The 24,785-nt window shown below is 40.6% G+C and overlaps 1 protein-coding gene across 2 annotated transcripts in view; it reads right to left on the bottom strand.

Moving 5' to 3' along the window:
• Positions 1–24,785, bottom strand: part of lekr1 (leucine, glutamate and lysine rich 1) — a 97,802-nt gene that overhangs the window by 49,230 nt on the left and 23,787 nt on the right. For both annotated transcript variants that reach the window (XM_039787498.1, XM_039787508.1), the window contains exons 3-5: positions 20,235–20,764; positions 10,788–10,865; positions 8,316–8,479 (exon numbers count right to left, since the gene is read on the bottom strand). In XM_039787498.1, the coding sequence (XP_039643432.1) occupies positions 8,316–8,479; positions 10,788–10,865; positions 20,235–20,764 (772 nt within the window). The remainder of the gene's footprint in view (positions 1–8,315; positions 8,480–10,787; positions 10,866–20,234; positions 20,765–24,785) is intronic.

Below are 24,785 nucleotides of genomic sequence, written 5' to 3'. Positions count from 1 at the left end.
AAAATGAGAAAGGGGAGTGTGTTGAGAAGAAGGGAGTATGAGGAAGTTTGTGCTCAAGGAAAACCATGAAACTGTACACCACCGTCTGGCAGTCTTTATTGTGTGTCTGACACAAAGTAGCTGCTGTATCGTTTCCTCCCTTCACTGTCTGTCCATTTTCACATTGACAGTTATGGTACAATGTTTATACAGCAATTAAAAAAACTAATTAGTAAACAAGCATTTAATAAACACAGTAGTCCTTTTGCAGAATATCAGAATCAGAAATCACCAAGTAAGTAACACTTACAAGGAATTTGCCTTGGTTGTTGGTGCAATACAAGGGTCATATTAACCCTTGTATTGTCCTCCCGGCTAAAGAAATGTTGACACTTTTTTTTAAGTTGTTGTTTTTTCAATGTTCTTGACATTGTGTTGCTTTTTCAACTTTTCTTTCTAAGTTTTTGACCCTTTTTTCGACATTTTAGTCACTTTTACGTTTGACGCTTTTTTCCCCACTACTACCAACTCAAACAATGAGTTTTACACTTATTCTTGGAATTCATAGACACTAAACCTAATTTTTTAGTTTAAAAAGCAGAAATATGCTATAAAATTGAATAAAACACCCAAAATTCAATAAAAGTAGTATACTGATCCTTCATTTTACTTGAGAAGAGCGTTAAATGGAACCATCCATGTTAATTTTTGGCAATTTGGTTGAAAGAAACCCAAATTTCTGATATACTGTAGACATTTTTGGAAAATGGGTTATATTTTACCCCGAAGACAACAGGAGGGTTAAACATTAATATCAAATAAACAACCAATAAATACAGAAACAACTATGTATAAAATAACTGTTTAAGAAAAAAGAGGCTGTATGGATTAGTGCAGGATGGGCAAAAATGTTGAGGGATGTGCAAAAGAATGTGCAGGATTTCTGATTAAGAGTCTATGTCAGTGGGGGTCTGGGGCTTTGTTAATGAGGCTGAAGTCAGAAGGAAAGGTTTTGGTCCTGATGGACTGCAGCCTCCTGCCAGAGGGGAGGGGTTCAAAGAGTTTGTGACCGGGGTGAAAGGGATCGGCCACAATCTTTCCCAACCGCCTCAGCGTCCTCGAGTTGTACAGGTCCTGGAGAAATGGCAGATTGCAGACATTCACCTTCTCAGCAGAGTGGATAATATGCCGTAGTCTGTCCTTGTCTTGGCGGTGGCAGCAGCGTACCAGATGGTGATGGAGCAGGTGAGGATGGACTCGATGATGGCAGTGTAGAAACCATCATTGTCTTTGGCAGGTTGAACTTCATCAGCTGCCGCAGGAAGTATCTATATCTCTGCTGGTCTTTTTTGATGATGAGGGAGCTGATATTCAGCTCCAACTTGAGGTCTTGGGAGTTGATGGAGCCCAGGAAGTGAAAGGACTCCACAGTGCCTACCGTGCATACGCACATCTGTAAGCAATGTTCCCTTTATAAATCACAGATTACCCACAAGTGTGCATACACGAATCAGCCTCTTAAGTGTACAGGGCGGGATAAGAGTCTTATCCCGCCCTGTACACGCCCATTTTTAACCATAAATAGTCAATGCAAAGCACCACATGAATGCTGATCAGTATGTCAATGACCCTGGCAGTTGTTCTTTCGTCGCCGAATCATGACTGGCGGAGAAAAAGCAAAAAACTTCTCAGACGCTGATGAATTGCTGTAAATTGAATTATAATTTCGGCCTGTTCTTAAACGAGACTACCTATATTAATAATACCGTCCAAAACGGCAGGCATTACGGCACTCGGGGACAGCTTCGATATACCACACCTAGATTTAACAGAACTATATATTATATCCAAACAAGCTTTAGTGATAAAGTTGAAGATTATATATAATATTTATAAAAATAAAAAACACTTGTCTGACAGCTGTCTAACATTTCCCTCTGGAAACAGCCGGTTGCCCCCAGAGTGGCGAGGACCTGTATTTGAACCAGGATGGACTGGGATGGACCGGGATGGCACGGTTCCGGCGCGTTGCGCTCTCTACTGGACCCAATTCAGTACATAGATCCAAGAGCACAGCTTTAGGGACTCTAAATCGGCATATTAGCCAGTCATCGTCAAGGTCCCTGACGTCTCTTTCTCTCCTGATTCTTCCATTGGGGGTTAGTCCTCCTGCAAGGTCAGCAGTGCCATCGTGCAGTACTGTGCATGAGGGTCACTGCACTATTTATATGTTTACAACAATTTGTGATTGTTAACACCTTGCCAAAATCACAGAATTAACTAGTGGTATCCCCCACCCCGAGATACAATTTGTAGACGAAAGAATGTAATAGTGTAATAGGCAAACGCTTTTCTTCATGCAGGTTTGGTCACAAACAGTATTAAAGTTCAGACTGATAATGAGGACATTAAGGGTAACGATTGCGTGAGAGCTTAACGGCTGTATTTCAACATGGCATCATGACTTTGCGTAAACATACACACTACTTTCCTAAAGCCAAATGGCGTGTTATCTGTACGCATTTTCAGCTATCCACGTGTATGTCTACGCTGTATACAGCAGATATAAATATACCCACCACGAGAACATCACGCGTGTAAAAAAAAAAAAAAGAAAAGGTTGGGTTTTGTTCGTACGCCACATTTATAAATGAGACCCCTGGAGTGGGGCGCTCAAAAGACTTCATAACCACACAATATTGGCAAAGCAAGCTTTTCATTGCATGTTGTAAGTTTTCTTTACTGTGCATATGACAATAAACCTCTTGAATCTGCTTTGCGGGGGTTCTGTTTTTTGAAAGTTCTGTTAACTTGTCTCTCTTGGAGGGAGAGGGTCGTTGTTGTGGAGGGGGGAATGGGGGGCTCTGGGGTGGGCAGGGATGAACAGGCCCTGGCCCCTGTTGAGGCGAGGCAGGTGGGGCTGGAGGGCTGGAGCTGGTGAATGGAGTCACAGGGGATGGTAACAGGACTGCCTTGTCTTTCAAAATGACAGTAAAAGTTGTTGAGGTCGTATGCCCGGCGCAGGTCGTTGATTGAGTCGGGGGCCTTTGGTTTGTAGTTGGTGATCTGTCTGAAGCCAGAACTTCTGGCGGCACCGGAACTATCCCGTAAATTTAACGTAGTCGACATAGACTAAGCTGGGAACCAGGGCTTGTCATTGTTGTACCTCAATGTGGTGCGTGATGGTACGCTCTGTGTAGACATCCAGACTGTTGGTAGCAGTCCTGAAAACATCTCAGTCTGTATAGTCCAAACACACCTGAAGATCCGCCACAACTTCACTGGTCCACTTCTTAGATGTCCTCACAACAAGTTTAAAAAGTTTAAATTTTTGCCTGTATGAGGGAATCAGGTGGACCATGACGTGGTCACTGTCCCCGGCCAGTGCAGGGGACAGCGTGGTATGCATTGCTGATTGCAGTGTAACAGTGAACCAAAATATTCTCCTCTCTGGTTGAACATTTAATAAACTGTTTGTATTTGGGGAGTTCATGGTTGAGATTAACTTTGTTGAAGTCACCAAGAACAATAACAAGTCCGGGTTAGACCGCTCCATATGAGTGAGCATGTTGTCGGCTATATATGGTTAATTTCTACCCGCTTTAATCTGAACTTGTGAACTGTGATCTTGCAAAAGTAGGGAGTGTTGTTTTGCTCTGCACATTCACATTTATGCACTGCGACTTAATGAAACACAAGCAAATTAAGAAAACATCTTCATAGTCAATGCATTTATAAAAAAAACTGACCTGGAAGAAATGCTTAACTGCAATATTTAGGTCTTACTGTATGTCAGGCCAACAACTTCAGACTTAAGCGCTGGACTTACTGCAGCTTCAGGCAGGAGTGGATATCACGCAAGAGAAAAGCACTTGAGTTCCAAGTATGAATAGTGAATAACTTGAGACATGCCACTATTTTCTGGAAACATCACTTTTTTCACAAAATAATTGTACAGTGCGGCCGCAGCTAAGGACATAAAGTGCTGATGAAGCGCAAGGCTTTACACGGTCAGTGTCAGGCTCGGCTTGTACTGCTTAAAATGGAAGTGCATTTGTTCCGTTAGACACGTGTAGGACAGACGACTGAATGACACGGCAGAAGCTTGTCCAGTTAATGTTAGCAATTGTATTAAATATTAGCATTAAAGCATTTGTATCAGTCATATTGATATAGTACACAAGTAAGTTAAATGTGCCATTATTACCTGTTCACAGCTGTGATGCTTGCTGCCAGTGATATCACTGAGCCTTAGGTTTGCTGCCTAGTGAAAACAATAAGCAAGTGGCCACTGCAGAATATAAAATCTGTGTTTGTATCACTGGCAAATATATACCCATTCAATATCACTCTATGGCTTGTACATTTAGTGGCTCATCAGGGACATTACATGCAGTAGAATCCATCAAACATACTTGTCATGGAGGTCTCTGGTTTGATGGCTTCTCTTGACACAGCTGTTGGTATGAGAGAGAATGCCTGGTCTATGCATTTTATTTATGTGGTATTTGCAATAGATTTTGTTTGAGAAAAATCAAATTGCTTATCGGTATTATTACCATTAGTATACTAAGTACTTTGCATTATTACTTCCCTTGCTTCTACTGTCAGTCTGACATTCCTCTCCTCTGAGTCGTTGTTTCCCTTGATCTCGTATACTCTCATTGTTTCTCTCTCTCCTTTATTTATCCTTCTCTTTACTGTCTCTCTTCGTCTTTCTTCATCTATTTCTTCCTCTCTTTCTGTGGCTTTGTTTTTTTTTTATTCTATCTTGCCTCTTGCTCTCACTTGCTCTCTCTGAGCAGGACGAGGGGAGTGTAGGAGGTCCTCCACAAAGCAGCAACACACCGATAATTGCTTTCTGGTCACTGTGACATGACACGGTCCGCCAGGGTAAAGCAACACACGCAAACTCACTCACAGACACTCAGAAACTCACACAATAATACAGAACACACAAGATTCATGCACAAAGAACCACTTGCAGAAAGACACACAAGTAGCAAAAAAACACATAAATGCTCCCAAATACACACAGAAACAGTTGTATAAATAGCCTCCTTGATGGAGCAGAAAGACTTTGCAATGAGAGCAAGCCAGCCTGTCTGACTTGCTCTACAGTGCTTCTATTATGTGCCACAGTGCATACACACAGGCACACACAGTCTAACAAGGTGGCTGTAAATATTACAGCAACTTACTGGCAGCTAGATAAAGATTTTACTGTAAATAGATTCAAAGGGGAGAATCACACAGTATCAATGATCATTTTCACTCAAAATGTACTATGTTCTGCAGTAACACAGACTATAATTAACTAATTTCATCATGAAATAATTTGCAATTCACAATAATTGGTCACATATTCTCTCCAACCAACAAAAGCACACATGGACACACCCAGTGCCTCCCGTTATGCTGGGACTCACATTGTATGAGGCAATGTATAAGGAGTTAACTGTAAAGTAAGTAACCTATTAACACACAGTTACCAACTGTTACACCTTGGAATTCTTATGAGACTACTATATGGGATAACTATAAAATCACATTCTTAAGTAGTTGGGTACCACAACATTTTTGGGTGTCTGCCTAGTTTATTATGTGTAATAAAAGCAATACCAACTTCTTAACCACAGCAGCATTAAAAAAAAAACCATGGAAGTGCTTGATTGCAGAGACCTGGAGGAGTGAAGCTGTTACAACTAGAATACTTTTGAGTTTACCATTTGTCCTACTAGCTTACAACATAGCACCAAACAAGTACCAAACTAACAAAGAAACTTGTGCCAGGTTTTATTATAAGACAGTGACTCATTTTAGCTCTACTTTAGATACAAACTGTTCTCCAGTTGATGCATGTATTTCAGGGAATCAGTTTATTTCTAATGCAGTCCATAAATCTTTCAATGATGCATGCATGTTGCAACAGATCATTTTCTTACTTGACAACAGTATATAGAGTATGACAAAGTATATTCATAGTAGAGGGCTAACAGACAGACAGTAAAACACAGACAGACGTGGAGCCAGTGGGACAGGGGGGTGACAGAAAGGAAAAAAGGTGTTTGATGTTTTTATATTGCTGCTGTCACTATCAAAACAGTTGGCTACCAGGGAAATAGATACCATATAGTCTTAGGATAGCCCAGGGTGTTGGCAGATGGCTGCGGTTCAGGGATCGGTCTCTCTCACACACACACACACACACACACACACACACACACACACACACACACACACACACACACACACACACACACACACACACACACACACACACACACACACACACACACACACACACACACACACACACACACACACACACACACACACACACACTCATGGCTTTTCACCTTGATTTCCCTGTCAACCCTCTATCCCCTTTTATTGAATGAAAACCCCCATGCTATTAAAACTCTCTGTCCATCACCGTCAACTCAGGTTGTACAAGTCAGCTGCTGACATCTACACAGAGATGAACAGAGATCAATTATGTTTTCATCTTCCTCCGCTCTCAGTGCATGTCTTTGTCTTGTTATCTGTAAAATTCCACATCCCTTGAGGTTGTTCTCCAGTCTCCTCCCTCTTCTTCTCCACCTAACCATAAACCACATTCATCTGTTCACATTAGGCAATCTCCTTATGTTTCTGCCTGCCCCCCCCACACACACACACACACACCCTCCTACTTCTCCTTTCTTCTGCTGTTTGACGCTAACCACAGATGCTGATAAATGGGTAGCACAGTTTAAATGCCAGCTAACACCCATATCAGTTTGGAGTCATATGCAGGTGACTGGCTAAGGTGTGTGCTTTGTAGAGGTCTGCAACTAAGTCCAATGAGCCCCATAGGTTCTCACTTTTTTTTTTTTCACTTTTGCATTTGATATATTTATTAAAATTGATTTATGTAGTTCTAAAAAAAAGTAGCCGTACAATCGATTAGTCAATTGTTTATTTTTCAAGCAACATTCTCTAGTTCCAGTTTCTCATTTGGAAGAATTTGCTGCTTTTTTGTCCTATGGGATTGTAAATTGAATATCTTGGTCCGTTAGTCGGACAAAACATGCATGATGACATTACCTTGGGCTTTAGTAAATTATGATGTCCATTTGTCACTATTTTCTGACATTTTATGGACAAGGAAACAATCAATAATGAAACTAATTGCTAGTTCCAGCTTTAGGTTGATGCATTGATTAATATATTGATTACAGTTGTCTGTGCATCCTGTCCTGAGCCCTGTAGGTTCTGTCCATTTCTGTGTTCGGTTAAGAGTCCCTTATGTCGATACCTTCAAGTAAAGTGTTACCAAATATTATCTTGGAAATTACTTATCACAACAAAATATATAGCAGCTGTTGGACTTTGGTCACTGAAATGATCTGATACACATTTGCAAACCACATGATGCTGAAATTTATGTGATAAAATTAGACAAAATATGGACAAAAGGTGGTTAAAAGACAGGAAATGTGGGCAATCAAATGTTACTTTGTTGAATTACACTGTTTAGTTTAGGCTAAGCATTAGTTACGTTTTAGAGTGTGTAGTCTGAATGTGTACAGTAGATTTGTTTGGGAGAAGATAAAGGTTTTTGAGATATGTATTGTGTGAATGCATGTTTATATGCGTGTGTGTGTGTGTGTGTGTGTGGGGGGTGCATGCATGACTGTGTGCATTCCTGGGTGTGTATTTTATTGCATGTGTTGGTTTGTGCAGCAGCTGCCTTTCATGCTCACGTCACTGAACAAACACATACTCACACGGCATCAATACAAACAGCAGACTGCTTTCTTTTTCTTCCTCTTCCTCTATCAAATTCTCCCTCGTCCCTCCCTCTCTCCCTAAAACACACACTTGGCAGCTGTTTGGAACGTGCAGCAGAGAGAAAAAGACCCACCCATGAGGTGAGCCGGAGGTTAGCTCCCCTTAGGGTATTTACTGTCAACGATGCACGCACACGCACACACACACACACACATTCCTTCCTGCTTAAATTCTCTTTAAAGGTTACAAGAGTTTGGGTAGCGACTGTTAACATACATTTACGCACATAGATTATAGTCATCCATTGTGGGTGCTGCCCTCAGAACTAAGAGAATCCACGCTACAGTTAAACTAATATTTACTCTTTCTGAATGATTATTTGCTCAACCCTGTTTCCAGCATTCTGTTAATATACACTATTTGTCTAGCTGTCCTATAAATTACCCTCATACCATCTACATCTATGTTTCTCACGCTCAATCTGTTTATACTTCCTTAAAATGTGAAGCATAACTTGGTATGTGTGTGTGTGTGTGTGTGTGTTAATGTTATGGAGTTACCTGAGAACACCTGTGTGCTGCGCTGCAATATCTGAGATCGGAAGGCCTGCCAGACCCCCATCATCTGGCTGAGGAAACCCCGTACATCTGTGAGCTCACTGCCAGAGGATCGGAGCACAGAGCGAGTCGCTTGCAGGGCCTGCTGCTGTCGCACACACACTCCTCTGACACACACAACACACAGAGCATTTAATTATCGACAAAAAGCAGTACTCAATTAACAGTAACTTCATGGTTAAAATGTCCGAACATGTTATGGGAGCTGTCACATACAGATTGAGACAATACTGTTAATAGCTACCTAGGTAGCTGTTAACAAGTGCTGTTAAAGTGACAAGTGTGTGAATAACACAACATTAGCTATTAAAGGTGTGGTTCGGAAAGACTGTAGTTGGAATCCCAAACTGGTGGGGAAATTCTTCAGGCCACTCTCTATCCCTCCTCAACAAACACTTTGACTCTTAATCCCCACATGCTCCAGTTGAGTTTATCAGTGTGTAAGAGCAGAAGACTGTGGTTACTGCTCCCTGGTGTGAATGTGTGTAACTGTGGGCTTTTAAAGCAGAGCATTTTTTTATTAAGATTATTTTTTTGGGGCTTTTCTGCCTTTAATGGATAGGACAGCTACGTGAGAAAGAGGAGAGAGAGGGGGAAGACATGCAGGAAATCGTCACAGGTTGGATTTGAACCCTGGACCCTGCGTCGAGGCATAAACCTCTATGTATATGTGCGCCTGCTCTACCCACTGAGCTAACCCGGCCACAAAGCAGAGCATTTCTAAAAAAAGAGCACACTGTACTGTACGTTTTGTGACACTCCCTGGATAGATCGAGAGGTTTTCAAATGCCTTACTTGCAAAGAGCTTTGCCCAGTTGTTAATGTAAAAACTGTATTACTCTGAATGTGTGAGACAGATACTGTATATATGGAAGTATATAGACAACACAAAAATTGAGTGAGCATTGAACAAATTAAAGCGCTATTCAAGTCTGCAAGTCAACATTTAGCGTTGGGGCACAGATTCCTAAGAGGAATGATCCTGATCCTATGTTTCATGTTCATGAAAACGTTGCTAATTAAAAAAAGTTTATAATAAGTTTATTAAATAATTATAAACATGTAGTTACCGGAGCACAATTCTCCTTGTTACGTTCATGATTCTGTCTGTAAAAATACATTTTACAAATTCATGGTTAAATGCTCTCTAATGACTTGCAGAATAAACACGCTTACATTGTTATGAACTCAGTTATTTTGAAATTTATAGGATTACACAGATTCAGAGAATGAATGACAGATAGAAAGAGAAATTGATAATTAATAGAGAAAGAAAGAAGGTAGGACACAAAATCAATAAATTAGGTGAATATAAGAGAGAGGTAACCTTCATGTCCTTATGAATAGGACACAGCCATGTTTTACAGCACTCTCCCATTCCATCTCTCTCCTTCCTCTCTCTCAAAGAAATATGTTCAGACGAAAAGGCACTTTGAGCAACATGAAAGATCACTAGCTCAGCTCACAAATTCAAACACACACACATACGTGCACACACACATGCTCAATCAAGTCACAAACCCATGCAAAGCGTGGACGTGGAAAACCAGAGTGCTGGAATAGAACATTCTGTTATTCCAAGAACACTTTTGAAGTAACATGTGGGCGAGAGCACACTGAACAGTTTCTTATTTTCACACACGCACACACACGCACACACACACCATAGAGGGAGAGAGTATAGTGATTTGTGTATTGTTTCTGTGGTGTGTGTGTGTGTGTGTGTGTGTGTGTAGAGGGGAGGGTAGGGGAGCATGGGCACTGCTTGTCACGAGAGCCAGTTTTATAATGTCAGATGACATAAATCATAAGGCTGACAGCACCAAATGGAGGAACAGATATGAGCCAGATCTGTCAACGGTGATAAGGCTTAGATAGTAAAAAACAGAGAGAGAAAAAAAAAAAAAAAAAAAAAGAGAGAAAAAAAAAAAAAAAATATCTACATACAGAGAGACTACACTGATGGTGTACTCATTTAGCAGCTTTAATGTCAGCAGCCTGATTGAAATGCACTTTTTCCTCTACTGACATCTCATATCCTTCCCTCCCACTCTCTTCACCTCCAACACTCTCCTCCCCTGTCACATCATTTTTAATCACTCTCTTTATTTCCAGGAAATAACCAGTGGGTCAGCTGAATTAACTTTGTCTTCTCTGTTTTTCCATTGCCTCTTTTATTTTTTCCCCTCTATCATCTCACACAGTTGCTTCCCATCTGCCCTGGCCTTCCTGCCATGCATCTGGTCAAGGAGCTGACAGCCAATCACTGTGATGCACACCAATACTTTGTTTTTTCATCTTCTGTTTTTTGTATTTCATCTCCATCCGGCTAAACCTTAATTACATTACCCCAACCCCACTCTCTCATGTCATTGTATCTTTCGGTGTCTCTTCTCTCTCTAGTTGTTTCCTTACCTGAGAATTTCACCGTGCTGCTTCTCTTTGTGGAGTAGCTGCTCTGCCTCCTTCATCGTGGAAGCCGTTTTTGCCAGCCTGTTGAGGAAGAAGATAGTAGAAGAATGAGGGTGAAGTGCCATGAGCAATATTCACTCATTAGAGAACCTAAGCCATGTGATGGTAAAGACGTAATGCTGCTGTAGTCCGATGGGGTAAAATGAGCTTATAGATGATGCAACTTTAATGATAGAGAGCGGAGGATATCATGATGAAATTGAATCGGATGAAAAATTTAAATTTTCCTGAGAGGTAATTAATATAAAAAGATGCCGCCCCATCCCCACACCCATCTTATCTAGTTTCAGATAATTCAATACATAATAAATTATTATTTGAATATGAGCAGAGTCAGCAATGCATAAAGGCAGAGAATTAATAGGACTGAAGTGCGAAATAGAGATAAAAAAGAAGAAAGTAAGTGAATAACTGTCTGTCCTTATACCCATTACCCACACTTGCCGTGTTGTGCACTGAAATGTATATTCATGAATCGCAAAAGAAGCCCACATCTGAAACACTTATCGGCGCAATTGTCAGTATCCTTACGATATCCCATAATACACCATGGTCTACTGCACCAACCAGTGCAGTTGTTGGCAGTAATGAGTCTATAAGCTACTTTTATGACCAACAATAATCTACGGACATGAAGAAGTTAAAGTTTATGACATGCTTTTGATCATGTCGCGAATAATGCAAGTGTGGATATTAGGCAGACCCTTACTCTGCATTGCCTTTCAGCCTGATTGATTCCAGACAGGAGCAATCAAATCTGACAGACAGATTCCAGCAATCAAACCAGACACATAAACAGTGAGATTGTGTGACCTGGACACTTAACAAACAGAGACAACACATCCTGATCTTTTCTAAAACACCACAAATAAGCACTGACAGCCAGAAAGAGAGAGGAACACACATCATGAGTAGTAAATATTACAAGAAGCAGACTAGACAAACAGAGACTAACACCAGACAAGTAATAATCATGAACAACAAAGTTTAATCAAAAAGTTGATCATTTGAACGAGATGAAGTGATCCTGCCAGGGGGTTTTCTGCTTATTGGCAACACTTTAGAAACAAATGTGAGGCAAAGTCTTTGGGAGGCCCTGTGTGATGAAAATATCTGGTAAGACAAACAGCAAGGTTCTCTTCCAGTACAGAACAACACCGCCATTGTTTACATAACGATGGAAAGAAACATCCTTTTGCTATCATTGAGAGGTAAAAGTAACCCAGTACACTAGTTTTGTATTAGTAAGGTACAATCAGATGATAATGACCTTACCTCTCAGTTTTCCTCTGCCAGTACTCTTCTGATGTTAAAAAATAATCAATAATCAGATATATTCTGCTACAAACCTGTTAGGGAATTATTATTATTATTATTATTAAGAAAAGTCAGATATTGAGGCTGCAGATTACAAATGGTGAATTATGTTAGTAATGGCCAGTGTGTGGTCATCCCTGAGCAAGGCAGCAGTCTGAAAATTCTCCATGTAGGAAAAGCCCTGAAATACAGAACAAAGCAGTAGAAAGAGTCTAAATGCATGCTGTTGTTCCAGCCAAGTCATTGGTAATTCGTCGTAAATCGTTGTAATAGGCTAAGTTATATTAAAACTATCTGTTGCTATGCTAACTGCTGAATAGACAGTAGGCAATCTATAAAGCTACGTAGTTTTTATATGCCCTTTTCTTTCTCTATGAATGTTCTGTGTTCGTTCATATAATATATTTATGCTGCTATTTAGGCCTGAACTTAACAAGATTTTGCAAGAGACCAACCTGGTTAAACACAGATAAAATAAAAAAGAAAATACATGTTTTTTCTCTATCTGTGTGATAAACTCTGTAAGAATTGCATGTAGGGGCAGTGTAGGGTGAGAATGGGCTGAGCAAGTATGTATGTTTGTAGTAATCCTGTCTCTGCTCTGTGTGTGTGTGTGTGTGTGTGTGTGTGTGTGTGTGTGTGTGTGTGTGTGTGTGTGTGTGTGTGTGTGTGTGTGTGTGTGTGTGTGTGTGTGTGTGTGTGTGTGTGTGTGTGTGTCAATGAGCACAATAAGTAAGCGTGTCATTGTGGCTTAGCTGATGTATGTGTTCCTGGGGCGAGTGTGCGTGTGTGCTTGAGACAGTGAGCATTTTATCCTGTCTGTTTTCCACTTTATGACCAAGTCGGGTGTGTGTGTGTGTGTGTGTGTGTCGACTCCCCCCTCTCCCCCTCCTAGCTCTGCCTATGTGTGTGTGAGAAATATGTGTATTTGTGCGTGCATGCCTTTGGTTTGTTGAGTGATGGCGGCCCAGACTCCCACTGTTCACCCATCTGTCCCCACCAGTCCCAAAGCAAGATCAGAAAGAACATTGCCTCGAGAGGGGTGTGTGTGTGTGTGTGTGTGTGTGTGTATGTGTGTGTGTATTTCGTGTGCGTATTTTGTATAAGAATCTGTGTGTGCTGTGTGTGCGTGAGCTTGAGCTCCTTTTCCCAGGGCAGTGGCTGTCAGTGGAATAACTAGGTAGCGCAGTGCCAGTGAGTGCGTGCCAGATTAGAGTACCCCCTACCAGCAGCCCAAATCAACTGCCTCATCAGGACATGTCATACACACACGCACACTCATGCGCACAAACAACAACACTGATCTGCCAGCCACTGTGTCCTTGTGACCTACCGAATCAAATTCCTCTTATGGGGTGTGTATGTGTCAAAGAGTTTACCAGTTCCATGCTCCTTTATATTTTCAGAGATTCGGACTTAAGGTCAACGTCACAAAGCTAGTAGGCTTATATTCAGCCCCAGACTCTGTACAAAATGTTCTGTGACATGTTGTCTGTTTATTCTAGTTCCAGTACTGGGCTACGATTCTAGGGTGATGGTAATTTTACTATTGCTTAACTTTGGGAGATCTTTTCACTTCATATCTGATTACACAAATCAACCACCATTTAAAAGTAATAGCGTTATGGCCCCTTTTTGCTTTACTGGCTTTAATTGTTTACAATGTTTTATTGCCTATATTGTTTTTATAGTTTACTATGTAACTGGGAATCATCAATGGTGCCTTCAAAAGAAACAGCCAAAACAAATATAATTGTAATTCCTTGTTCAACCACAAAAGACCATCTCTCAACTTTGATCACACATTGGAGCTGTAACACACGTGTGTATGTCAGGCATTTACTGTTCCAGGCCGTTTGGCATTGGTCAGGGTGAATTTGATGTAGATCTATTAAGTGATAACTTTTGAGTCAGTGTAAATGTTGGTGCATATTTGTGTGTGTGTGTGTGTGTGTGTGTGTGTGTGTGTTGGCATTTCCTGTCCTCATTAGAAGTGACATAAAAGCTTACCCGTATCAAAGTGTCATCTGTTCACCCACTGTGCGTGCCCATGTGTGTGTGTGTGTGTGTGTAAAATACTTTTTTGATCAACACAACGGCAGGGCATTCAAAGCTAAAAGCCATTTTATGTTGTCCAAAAAAGAACACAAATAGAATGTGATACACCGACACCCAAAGGCACGCACCGCACGCATGCACGCACGCAAGAACGCACGCACACGTGATGTTTCTAAAATTTAAAAGCTGAATTTTGGGCTTGTTAATTAGATCAGTCAATGCCTCATAATTTTGTGTGTGTGTGTGTGTGTGTGTGTGTGTGTGTGTGTGTGTGTGTGTGTGTGTGTGTGTGTGACACCTGTCTGTATATATTTTGTTTTCAAGTTATCTGGTAACCATGTCAGGGATGCCATAACAATGATTGTTACCATCAAAACAGCACACAGGCACACACAAAGTACAAGCACAAACAATGATATCATATTATGGCTAAGCGAATGAAATGGATATGAGAAAACATTTTGCCCTACAGCTTGTCAATTTTAATTCTAATTCAGAAAAGCATCGCATCTGTCTGTGTTTCATTTGTATGTGTGGGTTGCTATGCTACTGCTTCAACATGTTATCGTTGATTACCAAATAAACTTTGTCATATTGTGTGTGTGTGTTATTTACACACACTCATTAATATCATTGTTTTTGTTTATCTCGTTGTCATGAGCCCCACAGTAAAGTTGAGCCACCATAAGAGCTAAATAGAGGTCATCTTCTACCAGGGAGAATTTCCCTCCCATACAACTAAAATACACACAACACAGACATAGTAGTGTGTGTGTGTGTGTGTGTGTGTGTGTGTGTGTGTGTGTGTGTGTGTGTGTGTGTGTGTGTGTGTGTGTGTGTGTGTGTGTGTTTATGTCTGTTTGATGTGGTAATGTGAATTTGATGTTAGAGCTGTGCTAATAACTCACATGCTGACTTTGAAGGCTGTTTGACTCTTAGTGCGTTCCATTTGTACTCGGAAGTCGGATTTTCCGAGGTCAAAGTCGGAAACACGCCCCTGACCTCAGATTTGCGAGCTCGGAACCGGCAGTACCCCGAGCTAATAATCCAACATGGCTGCTCCGTGCATCAACAGTAATGAAAGCTGTAGTAACGAACAGTTATTAGCACTTCTGTCTTATTTATGTCTCACTAAATCAGTCGTACACACAGTCCTGTTCAACTTCTATCCGTGGACATGTTGTTACGTTGGTTGTACGCACAAAAACAGTGTAATGCGTTATCAACTAGTATTGCTAACAATGGCTAACCTGGCTAGAGCTAATCCCACAATGACAAATCTGACTCGTAAATGGAACGCATTCAACTCGGGTGTGATCGGGCTTCAGAGTTCTGAGGTAAATGGAACGCATCTGTAGTAGATTGGACATATTCACACACACACACACACACACACACACACACACACACACACACACACACACACACAGTTTAGTGATTTGTGTATTGTTTCTGTGGTTGCTAGATATAAAAATTGAAATAAAACCACATGAGTACATAATTAATTTGCCATGAAGTATTTGTCATCCATCATTTCTCTCTACTTCACTCCCACTCTTTCACCTTGAAGTCTTCTTATCAGTTACAATCAAGTGTGTGTGTGTTCTCTCACACATTTTTATGATTCATTATTCATAACTGCCAAGTATAATTTTTGACTAACCTATTCATTGCAGGTGTATACAGGTGTGCAGGCGTGTGCGCGCACACACACACACACACGCACACACATACATTACACACAGACCCATACAAACAGAGAGAGACTCACAAAGAGACTCACACCCAGACTCACTGTTTGGATCAAGAAACACAAACCAGCCAGCCAAGGAGAAGCAAACCGAGCATATTCATTTTCAGACACTTCTCTCAACACCATAAGTATGCGCACAAGTACATGATATGTTCCAACCTGTCTTCAGTTAGATGAGCTCTGTCTATCCATACCTGTTTAACAGTGTCTTCCAAGAAGGGGTAGTTTTTACCCCGTGGTTAGTTTTGATTGACATTGACATTTCCCAACAATTAATCTAAACAGGCACAAAGATAAAAGCATGTATTTTACAAATGGGTGTATTTGGGAAGGCTCAAACCGTGATGACAAGGGAACCTATGCCAAATGTATGCCAAATCCAGTATAGAATTCAATAATAATAACAAATATAGCCACAAGCAGCGATTTGCAGGTTCAAACCCTTACTCAGCCAACAGTAGGTTGTAGTAGTTTCTGTAGTTTCTAGTTTTAACAACTACTCTAAGCGCTTTTACACATTGCAGGCACCGCCGTTTACAAAGTTCTTTGATTGATGGCGGACATGTTTTATGAGCAATCTTGGTCATTTATAGTAGAAATGTGTATCTCAGGCTCGCAAGGCTCTATACCAATTCTGGTGTTGATAGAATCTAAAATCAGCAAAGTGTTTCACATTATGCAAATTAGCAAAAAAACATCATGGCAGAAGTTATTGGTCCAAGAAGCTTTATTGTAGAGCACATTCAGGTGGACTTGTATGAGAAATATCAGGTCAATCAGACTCACCATATGAGGGGGGTGGTCATTCGAAATTAAGTTATAGCGCCACCATCAGGCCAAATAGCATAATATTTTATGGGAAGTATTAGCACATCACCATCAATTATGCTGACAATTGTCATGTCTGTAGCTCGTTCCAGCCCTCAATAACTTGAGAAAAGGCATAATTTAGCATATAATGCTAAATAGGCCATGCCCACATGCACCAATCAACATGACACTTCATATTCTGGTTATTACTCGCCCCCAGACTATGTGTAGCAATTCTGGTGAAATTCCTTCCACCGGGTTTTGTGGTATATATTTGTGGTATTTACTTGATCATTCCAGCTTACGGCAATTAGAGCCGCGGTGGAAGACGACGAATAATAAAAGAATAGGGTTCTACCCCTTCAGGGTTTGAACCCTAATAATAATGTATATTTTATTTTTTATTCCACTCATCCAATTCTTAATCCTTTCCAATAGCTTATCATATTTAATTAGATTTAGCTTTTAAAGTTTACAAGTAACTGTAATCACCTTTTGTTGGCTGAGAGGGCAAAAACTGTTCTGAGTGGCAGCATAATGATGGTTAGCAGCCTGTAGCAACAACTTGAAAATGAGGTGAACAGCATATGATATGAAATGTTGATTAAATGCATCTGACACTTTGAAATAACAGGTGTATCAGTGTGTAGCAAGAGTAGCACATCATCAGTGTAACAGCAGCATCGTCAGTCCTGTATTGATTAAAATAAAAGCACATCTGTTCTGATAGAGAAGCGTGATGAGGCGACAGAATAAAGCGTTTGAAACACATTCTGTGTAGACAGGGTGTTGCTTCGAACTGGAATCTGGCACTAGTCAGTCATAGACTCTGACCTAAAGAGACCTCATGTCTACAGCTGGACAAGCTAATACATTCCTTCATCAAAGAACATCTTTAAAAAACTGCAACTTCTGCTGCCAGAGCTTGCCAAAAACAAAGAAAGTAGAACACATCATATATTACAGACCAGCTATAACAGCCAGTCCTCTTAGATCCTCCAAATTTGCTTGCTGTACAAAGAATGAGTGAGAAGATTGGTGAAGCTTAATTCACTAACTATAAGCCGCGCTTACCAGAGGATCCAAGATGTGCCTTAAATCTGAAAGCAGGCTTAAAACTTTTACATTTTTGGCTCCTTTTTAATGTTGTGTTTTCTTTATTTTAGTATATTTCTTAGTTACTATTAATGAGTGTAATTCACACCCTGAAATCTGTTAATGAGCTATAGGCAGTTTTGCACATGTTACATTGCATTACTATCTCAGTAAAGTGTACTTATCTTGATTAATGAACAATGTGAGACATTCTTGTCTATTTGCATATGAGAAACCTTGGCATCAAGCTGGATATCAAAGTCAAAATTACTACTGGGATGTTGACATGAATGCTATTTATAAATCATAGTTAGGTGAATAAGGTAACTCTAATATGACGATAATATGTCTATTCTCTCTCCTTCACCTCCCCTCCCTTTTTTCTTCAGCAGATCACAATATCTCCAGTTCATCCATGTTTAAACTTGTCGAGCAGGTGAGATTTTAAAATCAGGTTTAATTGCACGCTGCACATTACTACCCTTCTCACCTTGCGTTCCTCTGTCATACACCTGTCATCCACACACACATGCATGAGCATTTTTGGATAACACACACACACACACACACACACACACACACACACACACACACACACACACACACACACACACACTCTGTCTGACAGGTGACGTTTTAATCAGGTTTGGTTTGTATGGAGAGTGTGTTGTTATCGAGCTACCAGTCAGGCTCTCCTGCTTCACCCACACACACACATACACACACCACAACCACTTCTCCCGTCAGACTAACACAGGATCAAACAGCTACTGTAAGACAGATATAGGAAGAAAGCACGAAATCCTGTGTGCTTGTTTTTGTAGTTGTATATGCAGGTGTAGGTCAATATCAGGATCTCTAAAAAACTGGCGCAAGTCTCAAAACAGTATCAGAAAAAAAGAAGTATACTGCTGGCTAAAAACATTTACATCCATTCCTGTAAAAAAAAAAAAAAAAAAAGCCCTTTAATGGAAAATTACATAATCTCCCAACAAAAGCTATATTAAGTCTCTCAGTAAGGGAGGGGATGGCCGTCAATCATAAATGCATCTCACATAACAACAGAGTCACACTCCTGCTGTGTAGCTAGCTATTCAGAACACCCTCATTAACATACTATTTTACCCCTCCACTGCTGTCAGTCCATGCTGGCCTCTCACACATCACTATGTCGTGCATCATTATCTGACTGAACTTTGACCTCCTGACCTACGCTTGGCCCCAAGGCTCCAGAGCACAACTGTGTGCAGTACGTGTTTATTTGTGTGTTTGCGAGTGTTTTTGGCTCAATATACATATGTGGGCAGTGTATGTGGGGGATAATCAGCTTACATTAGAGCAGATAGTGGATTGGCTCACCAGTCTACCATACACATAACAACATACGGACAACCTGAAACCCAACTATATAGCCATATGAGCATGCTGGGCACACGCGCACACGCACACACATAAACACACACATAAACACACACACACACACACACACACACACACACACACACACACACACACACACACACACACACACACACACACACACACACACACACACACACACACACACACACACACACACACACACACACACACACAGCAAAAATGAAAGCAAAATATCCACTATGAACCAATCCATACTGAATGTTCAAGCCTGGCTTTGACATTTCTGTGTTGTTGCACTTGCTTGATGTTTGGCTGCGTTAGCAAAGTTGTCGACTCGCTAGTTTCTTATCATAAGTAATGTATTCATAACAAATGTACGTGTACAGCTGTCCATAATTACGACAGCAGTGTAGAAGTAAATCGCAATCTGAAACTGTCGGAGCGCCAAATCGCAAAACAAATCCTATTTTCTATCCTAAATATAAGCAATGTTTTCAATTCTCTGCTAAAATGAGGAGGATGTTTGTTAAACACTGTGTTCACAAACACACTATTTCCTCCCATATTAAGTCAGACCCTGCTTACTACAGTGTGCATGAGTTTGTTGTTGAGCAAAACAATTCCAGCAAACAAACCTAATATTTGTTTCACAGAAATCGAATTAAACTCAATTTGGTAGACGTTTTACCGAGCCTCATACGGTATATCTATTTTCCCTTTTCAAGGTAATGTATGGGATGATGGAGGCGTTGAAGATGACAGTGGAATGTATAATTATACAGCAGGGTCTGTGTCAGAGATTCACATACACACACACCAGCAAGTGGGATACATGTCTGATTTGTGTGAGTGTGTGTTTGTGTGTTTTTGTGTTAACAGCGTGACTCACAGGATAATTGACCACATGAAGCCTGGCATTAGAGATCATTTCACACCAGGGACGGGAAGCACAGACAAACACATACAAACCTCACCTCTCTTCCAGCTGTTGGAAGTATTTTCTCAGCTCGTCTAAATCTTTATTGGCCTTTTGAAGTGCGTCACTCAGAACTTTCTCTCCCTCCTCGGTCATCCTGCGCAGCTCTTCTCGCTGCTTCCTCAGTGTCTCCGCCTCCAAGTCTCCCAGCTCTCTTCTAAGTTGTCTCTCTTTTTCTTCACTGATTTTCTGATACCCCTCTTTCATCTCTTGCCTCTGCTTCTCATGCTTTTGTTCAAACTCCTCTCTCAGAGCTCTCACTGTGTCTTTGTTCCTCTCTTCTAGCTCTTCTCTTATGCGTTTCTCTTCCTCCTCTGTCTGTCTCTGTGCCTCCAGGTGAAATGCCCTCTCCCACTCCAGCCTGCCCAGCTCCAGTGCCTCTCGCTGGGCCTTCTCTCTCTGGGTGGTCTCTCGCAGTTCCTGGAGCTCTTCCTCCAACTGAGCCAGTCGAGTGCGGAGCTGATGGAACTCGTGGAAAATGAGGTAGCTCACACCGCAGTAGCGACACATCGTCTCACTGCGCTCCATCTAAGGGGAAAATAAACACAATTTGTTGGAAATGATAATAATAATATTAATTTAGAAGTACAACTATTTACAAAACATCTGAAATTTAAAGCCCCTGAAAACTTGGCTTCAAACCACATACTTTGATATTATTTATTAAGAGTTTAACACTCAAAAACAGTGACTGTGTGGGTTGATCAGATTTGATTAAGCATAAGCAAACAACCTCATCAGATTCTGATGCAAATGTTGCTAAATTTAGATTTTTTTTTTCACCTTTTTTCAATTGATCGCTGCTCACTTTACTCTTCATTTCTCATAGTTGATTGAGAAAAAAGGTTTTCTGGACCTTTAAAACAAATGGCTGGCCAAAATAAGAAAGAACACAACTCATTTTTAAAAAGGCGAAGCCTATCACTGGTGCTATTTTCTTTAATACTATGGGAATAATCAAGTTGGTACAGTTGGCTCGCTGATTAATCAAAATGGATATGAGACTGACAAGGTTTTCTTTGTTGAAGTTTGAGGCAAGTTTATTGTAAGTGTATTGCACTTTATTTATATACGGTTTTGTGGAGAAAAAAAAATGTCCAGCCCTTGTCACATGACCAATTAACGTTTCCATGATGACGATCCAAATTATTGCCTTAAGAGCCCATATCAATTTTGTATTGTATTTGGATACACAATTTGTTGAAAACGAAAACAAGTGAAATGAATAATGAATATATATCTTGGAGGAGGATGAGTGTAGAAATAGCATTCACTTTTGAATGGTTTATTGTATGGGGCCTTTACAAATGAAGTATCAGAGCTGTCTATGAAGACATTTAGGTCTGAAAACTACCGGTCTCATCACAATCATGCGCTGGTGTCAAAAACATCTTTTTATCTCTCAGCAGTTCAAAGCAGAGGATCACAGATACTCTAATACCTCTTTCAGATATTGTTTTTACTGCTGTCTGTTGGAAAAACAAACATCTCCCAAAATGATCTTTCTTTCTCTGTGCGTGTCAGTGTGTTCTCTCCAAGCTGTTCACTTCTTTCAGGCTTTATGAAAGATAAGATCACATCCCTGAGCTTTCATGTTTATGATATGTGGCAGAGAGGCAGCTGATATTTGGATGACATGCTGACAGCTCCTATGTTAGAAAGCTGACATGATGACTGCGACATGATGTACACAAGGTGAAAAACACGTGCAAACAAAGCTGACATTCTTGGGAAGACAACGGGAAACAGAACAGATCATTTAATTACTGCTGTTAAAGGCACAGAAATGCCATGTCCATTTGCCATCCACTTGTTTTGAGTGTGACCAAAATATCTCAAAAACTAATGACAGGGATAAGGATAAGAAACCTATTGATTTAGATTCTGCTATGGCCTTCTCTCCAGTGCCACATTCAGACCAGACATGCATGCTTCAAAAATTAACTAACTAATTTGTTATGTTGACCCTATGACCTTTCCCCTTTGCCCCCAGACCCACAGCACCATAAGACTGATGGTAGTGATGGTTTTTGTTGAGTGTTTGATAGCACTTTTCCTCATGTCATCCTTTTAAGAGGATAAGAGAGGAAAGCAGAAAGAATGAGAAACAGCTAAAACTCAAAGGGTCAAGACAGGGTCAAACCTATGGTGTTTACAGTTTCATGATAATTCAAATAGTCTCAGATACTGCAAATTGCATTAGCTTTCTATTCAAATGTTAAAATACTAATGCAATGAAATGCAAATTAGTTTGACTTGCATCAACAGGGTGAAAGAGAACCCTTTATGTAGCAAATGCAAATATAAGACTATTTTGTGATGATACATTAATACAATAATAGCTGAAGACATCTATACTTAGATGACTTGTTAAGAAGTTCCATTGTCTTGTCCATAGATATAAATATGTAGATACCGCCTACGGCTTGTGAGATGCTTCTGTGCTGCTGCCATTTTGTGACGGACAGCTAACCCGCTTGACCATAAAGACTCAGAAAAAGACTTTTGTGCGACTTTTGTGCTGCTCTGGAATGTTCATGCGAAATAAATGCCAAACTAAGTAAAAGGTGTTTTACAAAACTTTATCGTTATGAACGTGTTGAATTTAATATCACAAGACGTAATGTTAATCCTCTTTCTAAACTAACAAAGATAAGTTACTGTCCTCATACTGAATTAAGCTAATGCTAGTTTGTGTCAGGTGATGCATTTTTTATTTAAGTAATTAGTAATATCACAGTAAGATGCTAAAAATTATGTTTGTCATGTGTGTGTTATTGAAGCGGCAGCTCCGTGGCTGAACTACAGTTCCTCAAGTGGCCACTTGAGGTGAGTCAATCTCCATAGACCCCCATGTTAAAAACATTTTTTTTTATAACTCAACTGATTATATTAAGGCTTAAAGCTACGTACTGTTACTATCTACACAACATGAGGTATTTTGGTATCCTGTATCACAAATGCATGTCTGGCATTCGTAGCAAAGTAAAATGCTTGAAAATCAGTTATAAATTCAGAGAGAAATTATGATTTTAATTGTGGATATACCTCCTGCCTAGATAGACATACATGCATTAGGAGGCGCGACATGTCGTCCCAAAATTGCGGCCGCGTCGACGTATCGCTCCAATTAACCAGACTGATCTCAATAAGTGCCATATGTATGACACACTAATTCGTATGCCATTTTGGCGTGTTATCAAGATGCATAATCGCTTTTTAGCGTGTTTATCAACGCCGTTTGGCCTCCACTGACTTACATTACCTTGCGATTGCGTGTCAATTTACGCCAAGATCTCCTGAGAAAAGAACTTTTACACGTTTTTTAAACTTATGTTTTTCAATGGGAAGCATGTTTCGTGATCACAGCACGATTCTCAATGAGAAGATGACGTAGCATTAAGAGCGACTACGGTAGTGAGTAGTATGAAAGCCCCGAAAATCCGCATATGGAGGCTGGTTGGGGTGGTGGATGGGTCAAACAACACAGGACTGTAACTCAGGAGACCGGGGATCGTGTCCCGCGTGTCACGTTTCCTAAACCCAACCATCGCTTTCTTCTTTTCCTAAACCCAACCGTGCCGTTGTTGTCCCGTTATTTTTTTCCTAAACCCAACCGTCCCGTTCTTCTTTTCCTAAACCCAACCTGTCTGCTGTATACGGCGTAGACATACACGCAGATAGCTCAAAATAAGTACAGATAACTTCGCGTAAACATACACGTCACTTTCTAAAGCCAAGTGGCGTGTATGTTTACGTGCAGTCATGATGTCACGTTGAATTAACAGCAGCGGCCAATGCGGTATCTAGATCTTGATTGTCTTGAATGTCTTTTCTCTTTCTCCCTCTGTCTCTCTTGTTTCCTTCTTCTTTATGGTAAGAGAGAAGTCAAATTGAATGACAGGGTGGTAGACGAGACAGGCAGACAAAACATGCAGCAACACTTGAAAGTGCTTTTGATGTGACTTATGATTAATAGGTGACGCATTTAAGAAGATAGAGCTTCTCTCTCAGATTCTCCATTGGCCACATCTAACTTTTTCTCTCTGTTCCCATCACAGGGCCTTCTTGTCTATCCATATCAGGTAAAGGTGCAGATTATGTCTGCCTCATGTCTTCAGGACAGCAGGCATCTGTCTTCTAGTTGTCATGACAGACAGAAAGACAGCCAGAGTAAACACTTTAGAGCAATTCACACAGTAAATGCTGAGGTAAAAGAGGAGAAGGCTGCACACTTAGATCTGATGCAAGCAAACAATAACAAGACTAAGGGTCTACAGCATTGCTAGAAATAATGTTCATTCTTTGTCTTGGAACCATGGGTGTAATGGCATACATCTAATTGTTGAGATATTCCAGTCTGGACCAAAGTGGCGGGCCGAACGTCAGACTGACCAACATTGCCACCCCTAAAAATTACAAGCGTACGTACGTCTATAGATGTTAAAGGTCCCATGACATGGTGCTCTTTGGATGCTTTTATATAGACCTTAGTGGTCCCCTAATACTATATCTGAAGTCTCTTTCCCGAAATTCAGCCTTGGTGCAG

Source organism: Perca fluviatilis, chromosome 2, assembly GCF_010015445.1.
Source record: "Perca fluviatilis chromosome 2, GENO_Pfluv_1.0, whole genome shotgun sequence".
Classification (NCBI taxonomy): Eukaryota; Metazoa; Chordata; class Actinopteri; order Perciformes; family Percidae; genus Perca; species Perca fluviatilis.
This window is presented reverse-complemented; position numbering and strand designations above follow the sequence as displayed.